This window comes from Ambystoma mexicanum, chromosome 7p (genome assembly GCF_040938575.1).
Source record: "Ambystoma mexicanum isolate Mex_15411 chromosome 7p, UKY_AmexF1_1, whole genome shotgun sequence".
NCBI classification, from domain to species: domain Eukaryota; kingdom Metazoa; phylum Chordata; class Amphibia; order Caudata; family Ambystomatidae; genus Ambystoma; species Ambystoma mexicanum.
Window position 1 is genome coordinate 879,884,061 of NC_090939.1, and position 21,000 is coordinate 879,905,060.

General features: G+C 45.5%; 1 protein-coding gene across 4 annotated transcripts in view; it reads right to left on the reverse strand.

The window, feature by feature from the left end:
• Nucleotides 1-21,000, reverse strand: part of CDC16 (cell division cycle 16) — a 755,778-nt gene that overhangs the window by 98,165 nt on the left and 636,613 nt on the right. For all 4 annotated transcript variants that reach the window (XM_069637116.1, XM_069637117.1, XM_069637118.1 and 1 more), the window contains one exon: nucleotides 3,471-3,606. In XM_069637116.1, the coding sequence (XP_069493217.1) occupies nucleotides 3,471-3,606 (136 nt within the window). The remainder of the gene's footprint in view (nucleotides 1-3,470; nucleotides 3,607-21,000) is intronic.

Here is a 21,000-nt window from a genome sequence, read left to right on the forward strand (position 1 = left end):
TTCTCACCGAATAGTAGGTCTCCCTCAAAAGGCATATCTAAAACTTTGTATTGTACCTCTGGCCTGAAGTAGGTACACTTAAGCCATGACTGTCGTCGTAATACGACCCCATTATTGACTTGCTTGAAGCCTGACTCAGCGAGGTCCACCGCAAAGTTTATTGCGTGATTTGAGGCTTCCTCAACCTCTCGGACAAGTAACATCGCTGCCTTCCTATGCTCTTTCGGAAGATGATTAAGTAACGGGGCTAGCCTGTGCCACATCTCCCTGTCGTATCTGGCTATAATCGCCAGAGAGTTTGCGGCCTTTACTGTGGTTGCTCCCACGGATAGTACTTTTTTGCCAAAGGCATCCTGGCGTCTCGCTTCATTTTCAGGCGGAGTCGTGCACTTGTGCTGGGCCTTCGCCTTTCTCGTCGCTGCCGCCGACACCACCGAGTCCGGCGTTGGCTCGGAGGATAAACACTTGGGGGTAGACTCTGGTGCCTTAAACTTTTTCTCAAGGAGTCCTTTCACTGCCGGCTCTGAAAAAGGGTGACGCATTGTCTGCAACCCCTCTTTCCACACGTGGTCTAGTATTGGTATTGAGAACACGGACCTCCTTCTCTTACCCATGTGGTCGAACAAAAAGCAATCCTTTTTCTGTTCTTCCTGGGACAAACCAAATTCTTTACACGCCTTCTCCATCATAGAATGGAATGATGCAATGTCGTCCGGAGGGGACGGGTGAGCTGGGCTTCTAGGGGTTTCCAACTCTACCTCTGACTCCCAGGTTGGATCCCTGGAGGGGGACGACGAGATATCCGACATGGCTCCCCTGTCAGACTCCGTATCTGGCAGCTCACCTTCCTCTTGTGCCAGAGCTGAGATTGGCGTGCGTAGGTGCGTCGGTGGACGGGACGGGCCCGGCTCGTCGACGGGTGACTGTGGCAGGTTTGCCTGAGGTAGTCTCTGGTCCAACGACTGTAGCAAGGACTGAAGGGTGGACAGAATTTCCAGCGACAAAACAGATTGAGAAGAGGGGCAGGTACCGGTACACTGGATCCCCTCGTCGACGACTTGTCGGCCACTCGTAGCCCTAGGTCTGCTGGGCCAGCTATTCTCTCGCTCTCGTCCTCCGAGGACAGCGACACAGCCTGTTCTTGTAGCAATGTATCCGGGGGGATCGGATCAAAAAACTTCCGGCCTACAGGCCTCCTGTAGAACCCCCGTCGACGAGGTCACTGTCGCAGCCGTTGTCGGTGAGACGGTGGATGCCACCTGCGTCAGTGGCAGGATGGGGGCCGATGACTGGACCGCCGTCGACGACGGTGACTTAGCAGGTGGTTTAGGCGGTCCCGCCTTTTCCACGCTTGGCCTGCTTTTACTCGACTCTCGACTCGTGGTCGATCGATGATGATCGCCCGAGGAGGATTTCGGCCTTTCCTTTTCGTGCTTTTTTGATGACGATTTTTTTGATGAGGAGTCTCTAGCTGAGTGACTCCCAGATGACTCTTTTTCCGTCGGGCGAGATTTCTTCGCCGGTGGTTCCGACGAGGTAGCGCGGCGTGATGTTTTTGCCGATTGTGTGGAGCCTACCTCCGAAGGGGGGTATGCCCCCGCTCCGTCATTCAGCCATGCCACCAGGCGTCGACTCCGGTCTTTGAGGGTTTTTTGAGAAAACCCTTTGCATATGTCGCAGTTATCCGCCGAATGATGAGGGTGGAGGCAATATATACAATCCATATGTCCGTCCCCCTCGTAAACTTTTTTCAAGCCGCACGTCGCACACGGACGACACAGCGCTTTTCCTGACATGGAGGACATTTTCTTTAGCTCCAACTACAGGTATACAACCTTGTACAAAATAGTAAGACAACGCGAGGAGATCCCACTACTTTGGAGACGGTTGAAATCTGAAGGGGAGCCGCGGGGGCGGGCCTCTTATACTGGGACGGCCTACGGAGCATGCGTAGGCGGGTCCTAAAAGGACGTATATAGGACACAAAAGTGTCAGAAGTTTTCCTATAGGAAAAGGCTATGTGTACCGAGGGGTCCCAGTCTGACGACGGGGAATATTCTAAGCATGTGAATCCATGAAAGATCCAATGCTGGAGAAGGTATTTACAAAGAGAGAGTCGGAGGTATTGAGGAACCAGGCCCTAGAAGGCCTTGTGGACAATGCAGAGGGTCTTGAACTTAATCCTTGCAGCCACTGAGCGCCAATGCAGAGATTTCAGTGCTGGAGAGATATGATACCTGGGCTTGAGGTCAAGGACAAGTCTTGAAATCCTGTTCTGGATGAGTTGCAGTCTGGATGAGTTGCAGAGGGTGGAGAGTAGAAGCAGGCAGATTTAGAAAGAGGCTGTTGCAGTAGTCCAGCCTAGAGAGAAACAGAGCTCTAGAGACAGTGAGTTCTGGGGGAAGGAGAGGAAAGGAAGAATACCTCTGAGGAGGTGCAGTTGATAGTTTGACTTCTTAGTGCTCATGGACTGCACAAAGTGGCAGCTCTGAAGGTGGCGTGGCTTCCAAAACCTGCTGAATTTCATTAAACTAGCGCCTTGATGCCAATTAAACTAAAGTTTTTTCACTGAATATATTTGCATATGTATTTATAGGCCTCAACATTTGCACTCGCCTCTCGCAAGTAACAATTGACTCTAAGCAAGTAAGATACGATGTGCTGTGTGCAAGCAAAGAACTGAGGGGCACCAGACATTTGCCAGTAGCTTGCAACTAGACATGTGTAATGTTGTTTATATATGTATATAAATAAAAGGCTTAGGCTGGTTGGGGGAAGCAAATACCTTCACCACTAGATGGCAGTGCATTTCAACAGATGGCAACATGGTTGAAAGTAGAAACTTCAATACCTAGTATTGAGGTTGAAGTACAAAGAGAGAAGGTGCAAGATCTGCAAGGTTAGGGCATGTTATGCCAGAGACAGGTCATATTATGCCAGAAACAACTCATTTTTTTTAAATCAACATATTTCGTGACTACTGGATGCAACGGTAATACCTCTTTGTTTTGAATAAAAAAGTGTAAAACAAACCATTTTATTTTACTACAGGACATTAGGAGAGCAACGAAAATGTAACAATATACTAATGGTTTTCTAACCAGAATTCATATATAGATTGAAAGGACATGCAACACCTATGGTTGTTCTCCTCTGTGCACACTAGATTCTGCTTCTGTTGAAATAGAAGACAGCGCATTAGGGGAGGTGTTGCCCAACAGTTCACTTTTTATGGACTCTTCAAGTAGTCTGACAACCAATATGTCGCTCTCTATACATTGTTCATATCAACCCATCCTTGTGATGGGCTGCATAAAAGACTTCAAGTGCAACCCAGCATGTAGGTAAAGGCAGAACGTCTGGCTTGTGAAGACAGGATCTTTATTTTGAATCTACTCTACAATCATAAAGAGAATTAGGTTAATTGAAGAAACACTAACTAAACAGAAAGGTATTTCCCTCATACATACCGTGTGAAAATAGTCGATTGCACTCTCAAAGTTTCCCATTAAACTGTGTATGTATCCAATGGCCGAATAGGTAGAAGCATTCTGCGGAATCAACACCAGAGCCTGCCGGTGGTATTCTAAAGCATCCTCGTATTTCCTTCATAAAAAATAAAAAAAATCAATCGGATGTCAACACTCAGGCCTCCAGATAAGGTGGGTACCAGGCCTTTTTATGCATGAAAATCTTGTAAATACAACAGCTTTATTATTTTCCTGGGTACATTTACACACAGGTTTAGAGCAGAGGGCAGTGCAAAGGTCAGGTTACTTGACAAAAACCAGAAGGCTTCTTTTGATGTTTTCTACATGGATGTAATTGCAAGCCACCTCTGAAACAGAATGCATTTCTCTGAAGCCTTTCAAAAAATTAAACTGCACACTGTGACAAAAGGAATGGTTTCTTTCCATTCAGCTTCAGAAGCATTGTGCATGTTTTCCTAGAATTTTAGGATTGTATAACTAATAAGATGGAAAACTAAGTTGCAATGAGAATTCATATTTAACAAGTTATGCTTTTTGCCAGTGAAAGCAAACCAGTATTGCACAATTGTATTTTTCAAAGTTCCGGTGCTGTGTGCATAATCATGCGGAGGCCTGATCATTTTTACACTTATAATTTAATTTACACTAATTATAAAAACAGCATGTAAAATGATGAATATGCACAGTCTGGTTTACATTCATTCAACCTTGCAGTCAATGGGATACATTACTATAAATGGTCAGTGGCAGCAGAGTCTTTGCTCAATGGTGAGTGATTGTCATTACACTGATCACAGGTGTTCTAGCCTCTCAAATCTTCAGGACTACAATTAAAACATCCAAAGCCTGACTCTCAAGGAAGTGCAAGCGCGGATCAAAAATAAACACATGAAAGTTACATTGGTAATTGAAATAGAAACTCAGCAAAACCTGTCCCTGTGATAATCCAGATAGGTATTTAACTTTATGTAGCGCTTCATGAATGGCTTGTCATACATCTAGGTACTGTGATTATTATATATACCTCAGTTGATATTCAGTTAACCAACCTCTGAAGGATGTTAGCCAATAAGATAGCTCAGCCGGTTGAGCACTCGTTGCTGCAATCTGTGCATGATCTGTAGGTTGCAGGTTCGAATCCCGGCAAGTCCAACTCAGCCTTTCTTCCTTTCGAGGACGATAAAGGAGTACCGAACTTTGGTTTGGTGGTAATTGTGATAAATATGTTCTATGCACAGCCTTTGCCAAAAGACCTATATAAATAACCATTTGACTACTAGATTAGATATAGAATTTAGCATGGAATCCTAGCCTCTCTGCACTGTTGTATCTAACACTGGCATACCATTAGGTAGAAATAGCTCCAGGAAATTAGGACTTTCATTAAACATCAAAAGACAATTCTGCTATCGAATCTCAAAACACACAATACAATTCATGTTTGCTTTACTATATAATTGGCTAGGTTTTTGTGATTTTAACATTTAAATATATACAGGAGAGATCAAATGGCCAGAAATAACGAAAGGTGTATTCTGTCACAATGCAGAAAGCTGCCGCATAGTAATGATTTCCATACAGTTTTTGCACACGTCAGCTGGATGTCGCATAAATTTTACTCTCTTGCAAAGGAGAAAAGTAATTTTTACTCTCTTAAAATCACATTTACTCTCAAAGTTTAAAAATAGAGAGTAAAATACTCCCACCTCCAAAATCTTATCTGGAGCACTGCCAACACTGTATACAAAAAATAGAGAAAGACTAAAAGGCAACAGTCATAATGCATGCCCCCCAACAACGAACACCAGAAGAAACGAGAACAAATCAATCCAGAGTCTGCATGAAATATATATATTTATTTTTAAAGAGAATTGCGCCATCTACTAAGGACGTACTTCTGAGTCTCTGATCAAACTATATAAAAAAGTGAAGTTTCAGAGCACATGCTTGCATGTCAGCGTGAACCACAAAAACAAGTTTTACTTCCTTCTATGCTTCCAGCCAACCCACTTTCCTTTATCCGGAATATTCCATTTCGAGAGAAACAGAGGAACGCATAAGGCATGTCATTCTGTCTCTGCTTTTTTTATTTTTTATTTTATTGGTTTGAAAATCAAACCTTTAAAATGTTTTCACAACAATTCAGCAGTCATACTATTACAATTATCACGGTTTTACTTAAAAATGCCCCTGTAGCCTATATCCATTTCTCCGTCTTTCTCAGCCTTAAATGTCAAATCGTGCTCTCTTACTAATCACAAATCTAAAAAATCACGCGAATTCATTTTACATCTTTGGCATCAATTTGTTTAGTGACTCTTCAATTACTGTCAAAAATGAAGTCAGGGGCATGATTAATTTCCGGTCCTTTCCGTTCCACATTTTCTGCCACCAATCTTCGGCACTCAATGCTTGGTGATTTGAAGCCCATTCTCCCAGATGGATAGATCTTTCATTTTTTAAAGCTGAACAGAATAATACGAGGTGTTTCAGGGATTCCACATCTTTACCACAAATACGACAGATCACATTTAGGTCAGTTTCTCCTGCTTTTAGTTTGATTCGATCCTTCGTTAAGAAGGCATTCAGCCTAAATAGCATGTATCGTCTTCGTGCATTTGGATTTGGGAATAGACTTATATAAGGTAGAAACGAATTATAGCTTCTGGCTTCAGCCGGCGCATCTTTCATCGCACTTGCGGAAAGGCGCTCGTTACTTGTTGTTATCCAATCTGCGCGCCAGATCTTTAGTTTGGCACCAGCTGGGTTGACGCAGAGAGCTTGTGCATTCATGTTAAACCCAGACAACAAGTCTTCGCCTCGTTTTATCCATTGCGACCATATGTCGGTCTCACCATCACTTGCATTGTGGAAGATCTTGAATTGAGGAATTTCAATTTCGGCTTTAGATTTTCGTAACAGCACCAGTTGATTCCAACAGATCCGTGCATGTAGTGACACGAGAGCAAGTTCGTATCTTATGCACGATGTAGAAATGCCTATTGGCAGACTCAGTGCTTTTGACCAAAACATGTGTTCTAAGGAGGCCCAGTGAGATGGAGGGCAGCCGAATGCATTTTCTGCACCATAAGACAAGATGGGGACCACTTTTTGTTCGTAAAAATTCCTCACTGGGCGTATGGAAAAACGGCCATATTTTTTGTGGATTACTAGTGCTTGACATGCCAGCTGCCCGCATTTCCTCTTGGAGTCAGTTACCCACGGGTCATCACAAATGCTAGAGTTAAGGATCATTCCCAGGTATTTTACGGAGGTCGATGACTCAAGCTTGACCTGATTTAAACTCCATCGATATTTTAATCTCTTTTGAATCCGACTAGATCGTAGATTTTCAAACACCAAAATTTCTGTTTTTGACGGGTTGATTTTTAAACGGTTCTTATCTACGTATTGTTGGACCACGTCCAATTTACGTTGAAGCCCGATCGGCGTACGATCCAGAAGAACAAGGTCGTCGGCATACAATAACCAGCTTACTGGAGCGGAGTTAAGTTTGGGTGAAAAGGCTCTAACAGATTGGATTGCCTCACCTATATCGAAAATAAATAAACTGAAGATTGCTGCTGCTAATGGGCAACCTTGTTTGACTCCTTTATAGGTTTTGATGTTGGTCGATAATGCACCTTTTTGATCAAGGCGAATGGCGATCGAGGTGTCAGTGTGAAGTTCTTTGATCGCTGCGAGAAGATCTTCTGGACACTCCCAGGTTTCCAATTTCTGCCACAGCATTTCGCGATCAATCATATCGAACGCCATCGAGAAATCGACAAAGGCCACATAGACTCTTGTGTTAGTCCTCAGAGCTTCCATCTTTAGTAGATTCAAGATCAGCAAATTCAATGAGCACCCTACTAGTTTCACAAACCCCGCTTGTCTCTCGTCGACTTTTTGCGCCAATTGGGCCCATTTAGTCAATTTCTTTTGCAATAACGATGCATAGCTTTTACCTAACACATCGAGCAGTGCCATAGGGCGATAGTGGTTTGGTAACGCTCTGTTCCCCTTCTTGAAGATTGGTACTATGATACTAGTTTTCCAGGAAGTTGGCACTCGTTTCTCTATATTTATTCGTGAAAACAAGTCGGAACACAAATCCGTCCATTGGTCAGGAAACTGTTTAATCATAAGATTCGTCAGCCCATCTGGCCCCGGTGCTCTTGAATTTTTCGCGTTCATTATGACTTCCCGAATTTCAGCTTTTGAGAAAGTAATGTTCCACTTTGATAGTGTCGATAGTTGCTGCCTTTCTGGAGTGCGAGGTTTATCATATAACATGGTGAAATGCTTGATCCAGTCTTCTTCCGTTACTTGACATGTAACTAACGCCTTCTGCGGTGCTTCCAATTCATTTATTACTCGCCAGAAATCCCAGCTGTTCTTAGACGATAACGTACGTAACATAGCCTCAGCGTCATTTTGATATAGTATAGCTCGGTGGGAATTAATCCAGTTTTTGTAGCACTGTCTAGTTGCCTTGTTTTTTAGCAATTTTTCTTCTGCTGGACCTTTTTAGTTCTTCCTGATTTCAGCTCGCATTGCTCTCTTTCGTTGTAACACTGCTAAATCAAAGGAGTGGTTTCTTTGGAAACTGTAGTTTTTCATTCCATTGGTCTTAGATTTGAATTGCATCAATATCGAAGCGTATTCAATGTCTGTTGGATGCGATTTAAACTGAGTATAAATCTTGGCGACGTCCTGTTCTTCTAGTCTTAGGCGTAGTCTGTTAGATTCGACTAAAATGTTAAATCCCCATTTTTGTCTGTGTTACAAGACTGTTGTCGAATTTGGTTACCAACATATCATGGTCACTATTCATCATTTTACAGACATTCAATGATTTTATTCGTTCCTGAAATTTATCAGAGACAAAAATGTAATTGATGATTGAACGTTGAGTTCCATTTTTCCACGTAACTGTTGGTGGTGTATCTCCCTGTGTGTGGCCGTTTAACATCGCCAACCCTCTTATGTTCAATTCTTCCAACCAAGATTGTGCGAGGCGTCTTTTAGCCTCGCTCTGCGGTGTGAAACAATCGATGTTTAAATCACCTTAGAGCATAGTGCCTGAACCACTTAAAGATTCCCGCAAGTTATCGATTATTACGGAAACTTGATCGATAAAAGAGTAAGTCCCCGCCACTTGATGATTCCAATAAATATTAATTATATTTAATGTGTCATCTGGCGAAAGTTTGTCAGTGGGTTTCTTTATCTCGCATACTTAAATATAGGGCGTATGGTTTGTTGATTTAATTAGGCGGTAGATCGTTTGATCAGGGTTAATAACCCTGCTACCGGGCGCCCTTTTTCACCCTTTGCGGCTGGATTCAGTGCAACTTCAAAATCAGGGAGCAATGGAGCTTCGCGCAACCAAGTTTCTTGCAGGCATATCACCTGTAAATCGTCAATCCATGGGGTGTTGAACAGATGTAAAAAGCCGCGAGTGTTCCAAGATGCAAACGAACATTCTTGAGCCTGGTTCAGGATCGATCATTAGCTGTTCTTTTTAATATGCAGGGCTGAAGCTATCCAAGACCATTCCTGCGGGGCCTCATTTTCTACCTGGGTATTTGTATTCTGGGCCATCACCACAGGTACCGGAGTTCTGTTTGCTATTGTTATTTTAATTTTCTCCATCGGAGTCATTCTCATTGGCTCGTCCTCCTCGAGGAGCTCGTCATTCTGGTTTATGACTTCCTTATAACAAACATTTTGGAGTTCTTCATTTTGCTTCTGCGACTGCAGTTTTTCGTTTTGCTTCTGCGGCAGCAGTTGAGAGTAATTAGATACCTTTGTATTTTGTACTGTTGGGCTAGGCCGTTGTGTGTCGATCAGAGGGGCCCGTGCATCACGAGAACCTTTCAATCTCTGTTCGTTAGCACCGCTTTCAAAGACCTCCACTTTATATGAATCAAAACCCATCGATAGCAGGTCTTCTTCAGCCTCCAGAATTACGTTCGCTATTATATGGGAATTTAAATGAAGAGTCACTAAGTCTGTGCGAGTCTCATCTGGAAATTCTACCGTTTGTATATCCTTTGAATCAAGCGACCGAAGACGGGGAATGTGATGTAATAATTTTAATACGTTAGATCTGTTCAAAATTAAGTTTTCTCCTCTGGATAAGCTTTCCAACGTTACTTTGACTAGAATCAATGATTCTTTGTCACCCGTTTTTTCTTGCCTTTGTTCAGCCATAGTATTGTTTTTTTTTGGCAAAGGGAGGTGATCGAGGGACATTTTCAGTTGAGGACATCGGAATTCAGTGGCGGAAGTAGAGAGAGAGACGCCGCTTCGTTCCGTTTGGTTGGCTCCATTCATGCCAATACAGCTGATTTTGCTGGGCACGAATGTATTTTGCGGTTTATTCATACGCTGACCTTCCCGTCTCTCGAAGTGTTTTAAAGACCGGACTCCTGGGGACGCTGGCCCTCACACAGTCTCCAGTTATATTGGGAATGATCTCGCATCGCCTCAGTTAGGAGAGGTCAATTGGACACGACAGCGAGTTATTGCTCACAGGAACAGCACAACTTTTGTGCGATATTTGAATATCATTCTGTCGATGAGGAACGTCACATTTTGAAGCGATCGTTAAGCCAGTGATACTTCCTTTCTGTGGAACTTCAATGGCGAACGGCTCACTTGGACCGGAGTCATTTGTTGGATCAGTCTCCTCATATGTGGAAAGGTCCAATAAATCGATCTGGATTGAGTGATCCTCTTGACATAATAAGCTTTCAATAGTATCAGGTTCCTTTGCCGTTTCAATTGAGCGTACGGGTACCTTCTCATTGATCGTATCCGCTAACTTCAAGCTTGAGGTAATGGCCTTATCCACCAGTTGGAACATGTTTAGGTTACGAAGGAATTTGCGAGCACCCTTTTGTTGCCCTTTTTTCCGTGCCGGCAAATTCTTCGGTTTTTTCTCCAAACAAGCTTGGGGTTTTTTTGCGGTCCCATAAGCTTTCAAGTTCGTTTCGGCATCTTGACTCCCAAAAATTGGAAAGAGCACGCCCGGCATCACAACGGACGGAGGTTGGATACCTGGCTCGCTGGCTTGTGACACCTCCGACACGGGCTGCATGGAACTTGAAGCTTGTTGGGCGTCCAGTAACGCCGGATTCGTAATATTTTTAGATTGTAGAAAGGCAGTGTTGAAGGACATATCAAGGGTGTACGCCCGGCATCACAACGGACGGAGGTTGGATACCTGGCTCGCTGGCTTGTGACACCTCCGACACGGGCTGCATGGAACTTGAAGCTTGTTGGGCGTCCAGTAACGCCGGATTTGTAATATTTTTAGATTGTAGAAAGGCAGTGTTGAAGGACATATCAAGGGTGTTAGCATCGTCCGGCTTATCCCTTGTCGATGTATTGCAATTCGCTAGGGGCCCAGCCAACGGTTCCGCTGGGAGACAACCTGAATCCGGCGAAGTGGGCAAAGCTGTTTTCTCTTTGTCTCCAGATCCTTCTACTCGGCTTTCGGAGTCTTGCCTTTTAGAAGTCAACTTTTTAGATGACTTATCGCAATTGAATTTATCCTTTTCACTGGAGCCTCCCTTTGACTTTATTGATTGTGTTATATCACTTCCCGGGATTTGCACATCCCAGTTTCGTTCACTTTCCGGTTTTCGAAAGAGAGACAAGGCTTCCCTTGCAACTTCTGAAAAGAGTTTATTATCGATTTTGTCATTTAGTTTGACTTCGTTTAAGGACTTTAATTCCGCTAATATGGTGTGATTTTGTTCCTCATATTTAGATTTTTGGGCGGACTGTAATGACTCCAAGTGCATCACTTTTGAGTTCAACATGGCTGTTAGGGTCGAAATGTCTTATGTTTTCATTTATTGATTCGTATAGCTTTGTAAAGGTGTTAAGGAAATCGCTATTGCCGAAGTTAGAGCTATTAAAAGCTCATTTGCTGGTACATGCACGCATGAGGCTGGCTGATTCTCACTGCCTTTTCCTTGTAAGTTACGTTTTACATGTCTATGGCGATTCCTTTCCCGTCTAATTTTAGGAAACGGGCGTTCGATAAATGATGAGTCTTTTGTAGTCGAATCACTCACAGAACCTTCATTGTTTGACTCATTTGTGGTTTGCTGCTGGAAATTCTGTCTAAGCTTAAGATTTAACCCACCATGCATCGGGAGTCTTTTTTGTGAGTCTGCCATTATATTTTGCATAGGCGAGACTGACTCATCTGGGGAAGCAGGGTCAAAGACTTTGTAATTCATACTCTTGCCATACTCCCAACTGCGACTATTTAAAATCGTGATGTTCGGACGATTCCTTTCCTGAGGAGTCTCCGGCAATGCAACAAGCTTAGGAGTAGATGTGACAGAATGTTTATTTGAGTACGATTTGTTCAGTAATATCAGGTTCTTTAGCACTGTGGATACCACCTCCAGCGAGCTTCTCCTATCTGAGGTGCCAGACACCAATTCACCGACCCATAGGTTGTCACCTGATAGGACGTCATCAGTCAAAGCTTGAACATCAGCCGGATTGATTGCGGGTGGGCGTAGTAACAATGAAGTTGGTGTATTCATTTGTAGTTGGCTAGACTTTATGGACAATAAGCCTTCGTGAGTAATCACTAACACGTCATTCCCGCGAACTGTCTCCGCGACAGAAAGGCTTTCGCCTTCATTGAAGCAGTTCGAAAGCTTGCGGGGCACCGCAACGTCCCGACTACCGGGACTCGCCTCCGCTGGATCAGCAAGTCGCTGTGTAGTATCCACAGCCTCCGCTAGGGAGTCACGGACCTCGACATCTTCTCTTTCCTCTTCCGGGGCTATCGAATAGCACCGCCCCCCCCATCCACGGCGAACTCGTCGAAAGCAACTGCCGGCGTCTGCGAGCACACGTCCAGGAAGGGGGCATCTCGCATCACCCCCACCACTGGCCCCCGCGACTCTCGAGGGGACACGCCCATCCCGCCGCGGTCCACAAGGGAGGGATCCGATCCCACCGGTAAGTCTCTCGTGGCGTGTTTGCATTTTTCAGGCGAATCACACGTCGGTAGTAATTTGAGGCTCGACAAACGGCGAGTCTTTGAACTTTCCTGATTCGAATTGAGTGTAGGATATGCAGCCTGCATGATACCCGACGTAACTTCAGGGTTTAGGTGGGAATTGGATCCAGGGGACTTCGAATATGACGTTACTTCGGCTGGGCCAATAAACACATTGTCATGTAAATGGGGAGTGGATTCTCTCGCATGACCAAAATTGTCTGTGGGCGAGTTACATGAATAATATTGGCTCTCCTGCTTCTGACGGCATTTTTTCGCCGGGGGCTCTGGAGGTTCAAGCGGGGCCACACGCTTGAGTTGGGCTCGAGTCCTTAGCATTGTTGAGGCTACCAGAATTGAAGGATCCATCGCCCAACTCGCCAAACAGCCAAACAGCGTCTCCTCAGCCCTTAGACCTCAGGGCTTAACGCCGCAAGGGCGGGAGAGGCGGCCTTTTATGCCTTGAGACCCAGTCAGGTGACTGATGACTGGGTAGAAGTCTAAAAGGCACAGGCGCACGCACCTCTCAGGACACCTATACGCTGCACCTGGGATTGCGCTCCTCTGCTGGTTTCTCTGCTGGATACTGCTGTCACTCGCCACAGCCAAACAGCGTCTCCTCAGCCCTTAGACCTCAGGGCTTAACTGTCTCTGCTTTAGCAAGAGATCACTGTACCAACCAACCCTCAGCCCTTTCAATATCCCAATTCTGCAGGTTAAAACACATGGTAAGGATTCATTTTGTACAAGATCTCCATGCTACGAATGAAGCTATTCTTTCCACCTTTCCCGTTGTTCCGTATCCCGCAACCATTTTGCTATGCTTGTGGATGCAACCCATTTTACACCGGTAGATCTGCGTTCTGCCTTCTTTTTTGTACCTGTGAACCCCGACAGTCTATAGCGGTTTGCTTTTAATTATCAAAATTGCAATATACCTTCACAAGTTAACCAAAAGGTGTTTGTAGAAATCCCCACCTTTCCCCCAGATTTTGCAGAGTGACTTGGACTCTCTTGTGTTCGAAGGAAGATCTGTGTTAGTGCAGTATGTTGACAATTTGTTATTGTCATCACCATCGCTAGACATATGCCAGCAAGCTTCTATCGATCTGTTAATTGCACTTGCTGCGAAAGTTCTAAGTTTTTAAAGAAAAGCTCCAATTGTTTTGTTTGTTTGTGTAGTATTTATTGTGCGCGCCAGACCCGAGGGTATCAGGGCGCAGGAAAGTAAGAAGTCATACAGCTTGGTGCACAAGTTACATTGGTTACAAAGTATCAGAAAAAAACATGTGATAAACAGTCAATGGTATAGGTACATGCAATAGCCAGATGAAGAGCATATGCTTTAAGGTAAAGAACGAACAGACAGTTATATACAGGAAGATCAGCAGTTATTTACATAAAGGATCAAGTTTTAGTGTCAGAAAAGAAAAGACTTTGACTAAGATAAAACAAATTATCCAAACCCTCTGCCGTAGATCGGTCCAATTACCAGAAGACATTTATTCTTTATTGTTATGAACCTATCACATCACTGTAGGGGGGTTGCGTACTACAGTGCATCTCTGGACCATGTTGCAATAGGTCTACCAGCATGTCTTCGATCTGTTTCAGCAACTGCCTTTTTGGTAGAAAAGGCAGACACTTTGGTTTTATGTGGCACTTCACTCCGGAAGTGGAAAAGCCAGCACATCTCTAATTGCACTTTTGCTAAATATGAAAACTACCATTTTCGGCTGGTAATGAAACAATATCCCACTGCTCTATTCCGAAAACTCTCTCTCTACTTCTGACACACTCTGATGGTGACCCTCATGACTGCTCATTGTTGCTGAAAACCTCCTGTCCCCCAGATTGGTTCTGAAAGATGTACCTACACTACAAAACGCTGAGTTGATTCTCTATGTTGATAGTCCTACTTGAGGGATCCCGAGGGGCAACTTACACCCGGCTACACAATTTGTACACAGTATGAAGCGTGTGACAGGACATCTGCAGCAAATAACCACTATTTAGCCGTTTGTCAGTCCAAGGGTGTTTATTTGGGTCTTTACAACATAGTGGGTTTGGTAGATATTGCCGGATTATAGGACAAACCGGGGAATTTGGCCGTTTCGAGCTAGGGCTTTCCCCCTCTACTTCACACTGCCCCCCACCCCCGGCATCCTTAGCAGAGGTGTAAGGTGACACTTATCCGCCAGACTTTAGACTAAGCGTGACTTCCTTAAGGTGTTGGCCGACTGTCTCCCTAGGGCTCTTCTAACTCCCCCTCACCTAGACTCTGTTTTAGGGAAGCTGGGGATGGTGCCTTCTTCCACCCAGTGTCACACTCTCTACACTGACTCACCTGAGCCTCTCCTACACTGGGGTCCCAAGATGTTCTCCTCCCACCACTTATGCCTCCAATGTTACACTCTGCCTTCTGACATCCACCCTTAGATGTTACTTCTTTTCACCTGCTCTCACGTCCTCTCTTCTTCCTCCTATTCTACCTCCTTGTCACTATTACCACTCTACTATGACTTACACCTCTCCGCTTTTACCAATATTTCTAATCCACTACCATTTCTCACCAATACCGCCTCTCCACTACTGCAACCACCTCTCACTACTACTGCTTCTCCTCTTGCTCTACTCACACTACACCTACCTCTTACACCCACCACTAATACTTACTACGACGACTATCTCTCAGTACTACGACTACCTCTCCCTTTAATACTACTCTGCTACTCCCACTACCTCCACTTCCAACTACTCCTACCTCCTCTCTACTTCGATTCAATTGCAAATACGTTCACACCTGACTCTCGCACACAAACACTCCACAGAACCCTCTCTACCATAACCGCCACACTCCTTCCACATTCCTTTCTGGTCTTTTGGATGATGTCCATCCATCTCGTGTCCTCACCCAACTAACCCACACTGACAACTTAGGAGCTTACCCTTAAATATCCCACCCCTTCAGTGATTGGTCCACTTAACCTGTTCAATATCTTACCTGTCTTCCCAGGGGGGTGACAGTGGAGAGTCTAAAAAGGCTTCATGAGGGCTTGTAAACCCCGCTCCCTTCTCCGTGTGGCTTCACAGAATTTCTGGCTTAGGCAATCCAATGAACTCCAGAGAGCTGTTGGTTCTATTGGCATGTCCTGTCTGGGATGTATACGAATTGTTCGAACTACAATTGTTCGAATCACAATTGACCTTTGCACAATTGACCGAATTGTGAAGGTCAATTGTTACATATCTGCGGGGGGAAACCCATATATATATATATATATATATATATATATATACATATATATATATATGGTCAATTGTGCAAAGGTCAATTCGGACCCTTGACTTTCGATCAATTGGGTCATTCGAACAATTGTGTTCGAACAATTTGGGTAATACCCCTGTCTGTAGGCCTTTTGTTAATAAATAATTCCCTGGCGGGCTAGAGGATCCCATGGCCTTCCTGGAGGCCTTGCTTTACTTGATAACTCCATGGTGGTTTTGTGGATTGCTGATTAGGCCATTGTTTGATAAAAAAATAAAATCCCTGGTGGTTTAGTGGGTAGTGTAATATATTAAATTTCCTCTTTGCAGGATCCAAGACCCTGCGTTAACTCTAGAAGCCTCTACGGCCCTCTTTGTTGATAGCCTGTGTTGTGGCATTAGCAGCATCTCACAGTTTTGTTTTGCTGCCTCCTTCTCTGGTGGCAGTGCAGTGCTGGCCACAGCATCCCGCAGGAAGCTGCTGGGCCGGTGTATGTGACCCGGCCTCTCCGCATCCTGCTGTGACGCTGCGTGGCTTCTCCTCCCTTGGCGGCCTCGGAACACCATGCACACCAGTCCTCATCAGTAGCCCTCTAGAGCTACTGGATCCTTGAACTTCTCCACTGGGTATCCCTGTGGCACTATTGCTGCCACCACAACAGGTAAATGAGGGGTTGTGAGCGGGCCTGCCTGCCCTCTCTCTGGCATCTAGGGAGGTGCTGAGGTTGGACTACCTCCCACCCATGACAGGACCAAACCTACGGCCTGTCATAAGAGTTAGAGCCTTATCACTTAGAAAATGCACATTCAAATCAAATTGCCAAGCTAACTACTGGCAAACTGTACTACAGCAAAAGAGAAACCTGTCACTACTGTGAGAAACCACAAGGTGTCTCACCCACTAGTCCCCGGGATCCGTCATCCAGGTGGCCAGGACACGGCCATCGCTTTTGGATCCAGTTCCGGGGGGTGGGCCAGTGTGGGAGGATCACCTGGGTGAGGGGTCTTCGGGTAGTGGGACACCGGATGGTGAGACGCGGTATCCCCTTTACCCCATCCTACCGGTAGGATATTTAGTAACTCTATCCCCCTCACCCTTTTACAACACAAACACTTTCTCACAGACAGTCCGCTATGAGACAAAACAGACTAATAACCGAGCAGTATACCAGACGTGCCCCAATACAATGGTCAGGCAATTACTGATCATCACATACACCTGACTTCCATTACACTTCCCCATATGGATAAAAGGCGGAGCACAATGCACACTCTGAGCAAGGCAAAGCACACGAGGAAACAGCAGTTTCAAGACGGCAGCTGATCAACAGGGGAAAACCAGCAAAATTGAAGGTGATCGCAAGGAGGTAAATTTCCTGGACCTTTTCAACAAGGAACCGTTACTATCCAAAGACCTTGAGAATAGAAAGCATAAGACCAGGAAACCAGGCTGAAGAATCCTGCAGTGTGTGTCAGAGACACCCAGGGCCCTCCCGCGTCAATCAAGGCAGGGAGAATCACCAGGCGCCATGCTTCCGACCTTGGTTCCAAGAACAAAGCAGTGTCAGTGAAATCAACACAGTAACTGTATTTCTCCAGCATTGGTATCTTTCATAGATTCACATGCTTGAAAAATTCCCTGTAGTCAGACTGGCAATCCTCGGTGATAAAAATAATTATTACAATTTTTTTTTAATATACACACATTGCTACATAGCAATGCATGTACATAGCCCATTATGGCCCGTGAACCATTCTATTGTGTAGTCCCTCCACCTCACTTTGGTCCTTTATGGCCCCAACCAATGAGGTGGCAGGGCTTAAGCTCCGCCCCCGGCAGCCATCTTCAGATTTTGAACCATAGAGACTACAGTATGATGGATGCTCAGCGTAGGAGCAGCCTCTCAGGGGTGGCGGGTGGGCGCATGTGAATATATGAAAGATACCAATGCTGGAGAAATACAGTTACAGGTAAGTAATTAAGACTTCTCCAGCATTGGATCCTTCATAGATTCAGATGCTTGAATAGAATACCAAGCAGTTAAAACATGCCACCATCATATACATATATGCATAAATACAGAAAAAACATTTCTGATCAAACCTTTACCATGCAGCAACAACAGTTACATACTCCGGGAAAGGTGGGAAAAGGAGGCTGGTTCTACCTTATGCAAAGAGATGGTGGAGCACTGCCTGTCCAACTGCAGTTTCTTTGTTGATGTCTTTAGTGTTTAGCAAATGTGTGCAGAGTGCTCCACGTGGCGGCTCTGCATATGTCCTTCAGGGCCACCCCTGCGTGGAATGCCGTTGATGCCGCTCTCCCTCTGGTGGAGTGCGCTGACGGTGGTTTGGAAAGGGGGGGGTCGCCTTTTGTCTGATGGCAGTGGGTGATGCAAGAGGAGACCCAGCGCGCCAGACCTGGTTTGGAAATATGCTGTCCGTTTGTATGGCCCGAGAAGGCGATGAACAGCCTATTTGAAGAAAAGAACTCTTAAAAAGTTTTATTTGCAAAGGACTACAAACTCTTGCTATGTCCAGAGAATGCAATGTTCGTTCTGCTTCCGAAGAATGATTCTGGAAGAAAGTTGGTAAGACAATGCGTTCTGTGAGCGTCATTTCCGATACTGCCTTCGGACGGAACTTAGGGTGTGGTCTTAAAATGACACGGTCCTTATGGAACAAGGTGAAGGGAGGTTCAGAAGATAAGGCTCGTTACTCACTGATTTTCCTGGCCGAAGTAATGGCTATTAAGAAAGCCGTTTTCCATGACAAGAACTTTATGTCGCACCTGTGGATGGGCTCTTAAGGACACTCCGTGAGGGCTGTTAGCACTGTGTTCAAGCTCCAGGTTGGGACCGGCATGGGCGTAGGCGGGTATGTTTGCAGAAGTCCTTTAAGGAAGACCTTAACGACCGGAAGGGAGAGTAAGGACTGCGTCTCCAGGGCCGTCGTGTATGCCGTAATGGCTGACAGGTGGACCTTGATTGAAGACAGTGAAAGACCTGCTTTGGCTAAGTGTAATAAGTAGGGAAGTACTTGATCAACCGAAGCTGTGAGGGGATCAATAGCATATGTCTCACACCACTTGGAAAAACAAGTCCATTTCCTAGTGTAAGTGATGCGTGTAGAAGGTGCCCTTGAGGCCCTGATTATATCCCAGCATTCCGCAGGCAGATTGAGATTCATCAGCTTGCGCTGCTCAGGAACCAGGCCTTGAGAGACAGGCTCGCTGGATCGTGGTGGAGCACTTTGCAGTTCTGCTGCGTCAATAGATACTGATGCACCTTGAGGTGAATCGGGGGCCATCGGGACAGTTGCCGTAGGGTCAAGTACCAGACCTGCCGTGCCCAGTCTGGTGCAATTAGGATCATAGAACATTTCTGCTCTCTCAGTCTGTGTAGTATCCTGAGATGAGGGGAAAGGCATATAGGAATTACCCTGTCCAATCCACTGAGAATGCGTCTCCTACTGACTGACTCTCTGGGTATCTGGAGGCGAACCTTTTGCATTTCTTGTTGGCTTTGTTGGCAAAAAGATCGAGATGTGGATGGCCCCATAAGGCGAAAATCTGTTGGGCTTCCTTCTCGTCCAGCTCCCATTTGTGAGAAGATGTATAGTCACTGGTCAGCTTGTCCGCTGTCTGTACAGTGAGTACCTGCCCCGCTACTACCGGAAGGAAAGCTTTCAGTGCCCACCGAATGGCCCCGAGTTCCAGCACGTTGATGTGGAGTTGTGACTCTTGGGGTGACCAGGATCCCTTGGTTTGTAGGTCCGCAAGATGAGCGCCCCAACCCAAAAGAGACGAGTCCATCCTCAAGAGAAGGGTCGATGTTGGTGCCTTTATCAGCATTCCCTGTAAAAGGTTCTGCAGAGTGTTCCACCATCGAAGAGCCCTGTGCAGAGACGTAGGAATCTGGACGATGTCCTCCCACAAACCGAGAGCTTGTTTCCATTGGTGGCCCAGTGCCTCCTGAACGGGCCTCATGCGAAGCCTGCAATTTGGTAAGCGGAATATACAGGAGGACATCATGCTCAGGAGGGACTTTTAAGAGCGCACCAATGTCGTTTCTCTCTTTAAGAAACAAAGTCAAGTGGAGAATTGCTGACGGTGTCACTCTGGGAATGTTGATGTCGAGATCGGCTCCCAGGAAAGAAACTGTCTTGCTGGGAACTGGACAGGACTTCGCTTCGTTTATGGCAAAACCTAACTCTCTTAGGAGATTTGTTGTCCTTGAAACCGCCAAGCGCGCGCTTGAGGCGGAACTCGCTCTTATCAACCAGTCGTCCAGATATGGAAAGATTTCTGTTCCTGTCCTCCTGAGTTTTGCAGCCACTGGTGCTAGGCATTTTGTAAACACCCTCGGTGCTGATCTCAGACCAAACGGGAGCACTCAGAACTGAAAATGAAGATCGCCCACAGTGAACCTGAGGAATTTTCGGTGTGCTGGATGGATCGGTACGTGGAAGTATGCATCCTCCAAGTCTAGAGTGGCCAAGAAATTGTGCATGTTTAGCCAAGGGAGCACTCCTTGCAGAGTTGTCATCTTGAATTTGATGCGCTTGATATATTTGTTTAGCGCTCTCAGGTCCAAGATGGGTCGCAATTGACCATTCGTCTTTGTGACAAGGTAGAAAAGGGAGTAGAAACCCTTTAGCCAGTAAGGTACTGACTCTATCGCTGCTTTGTGCAGCAGTTTCTGGATTTCGGACTTGACTTGCTTTAACATATGTACCCTGCGCGGAGCCGGGGGTAAGGAAGGGGGCTGGTCTAGAAATTCCAAGGTGTGTCTCTCGCGCACCACCTGTAACACCCATTTGTCTGATGTTATTGACTGCCAGCGTTGGTAGAACTGGCTCACCCTTCACCCACCGGTGTGTGACGTTGAGGGGGAGGAGCTAGATTGTCAGTTTTGCTTGCTCTGCAACCTCCCTTGAGCGGCGCCCCGTCTTCCTCTCTAGATGTACTTATTGGAAGATTGGTATCTGGAGTGCTGGTATGAACTACCTTGTGACTTCTGGCCGTAGGAAGGGTGGTTGAAACCTCTACTTCGAGGATGAACCTCGAAAGGGACGATACGACCAGCGATCCTTGTCTTTTTCTTTCAAGGAGCTGGTCATCGATCTTTTTCCCAAAGAGTTCTTGACCATCAAAGGGCATATCCAAAATCTGCGCTTGGACCTCAGGTCTGAAATTGGTAG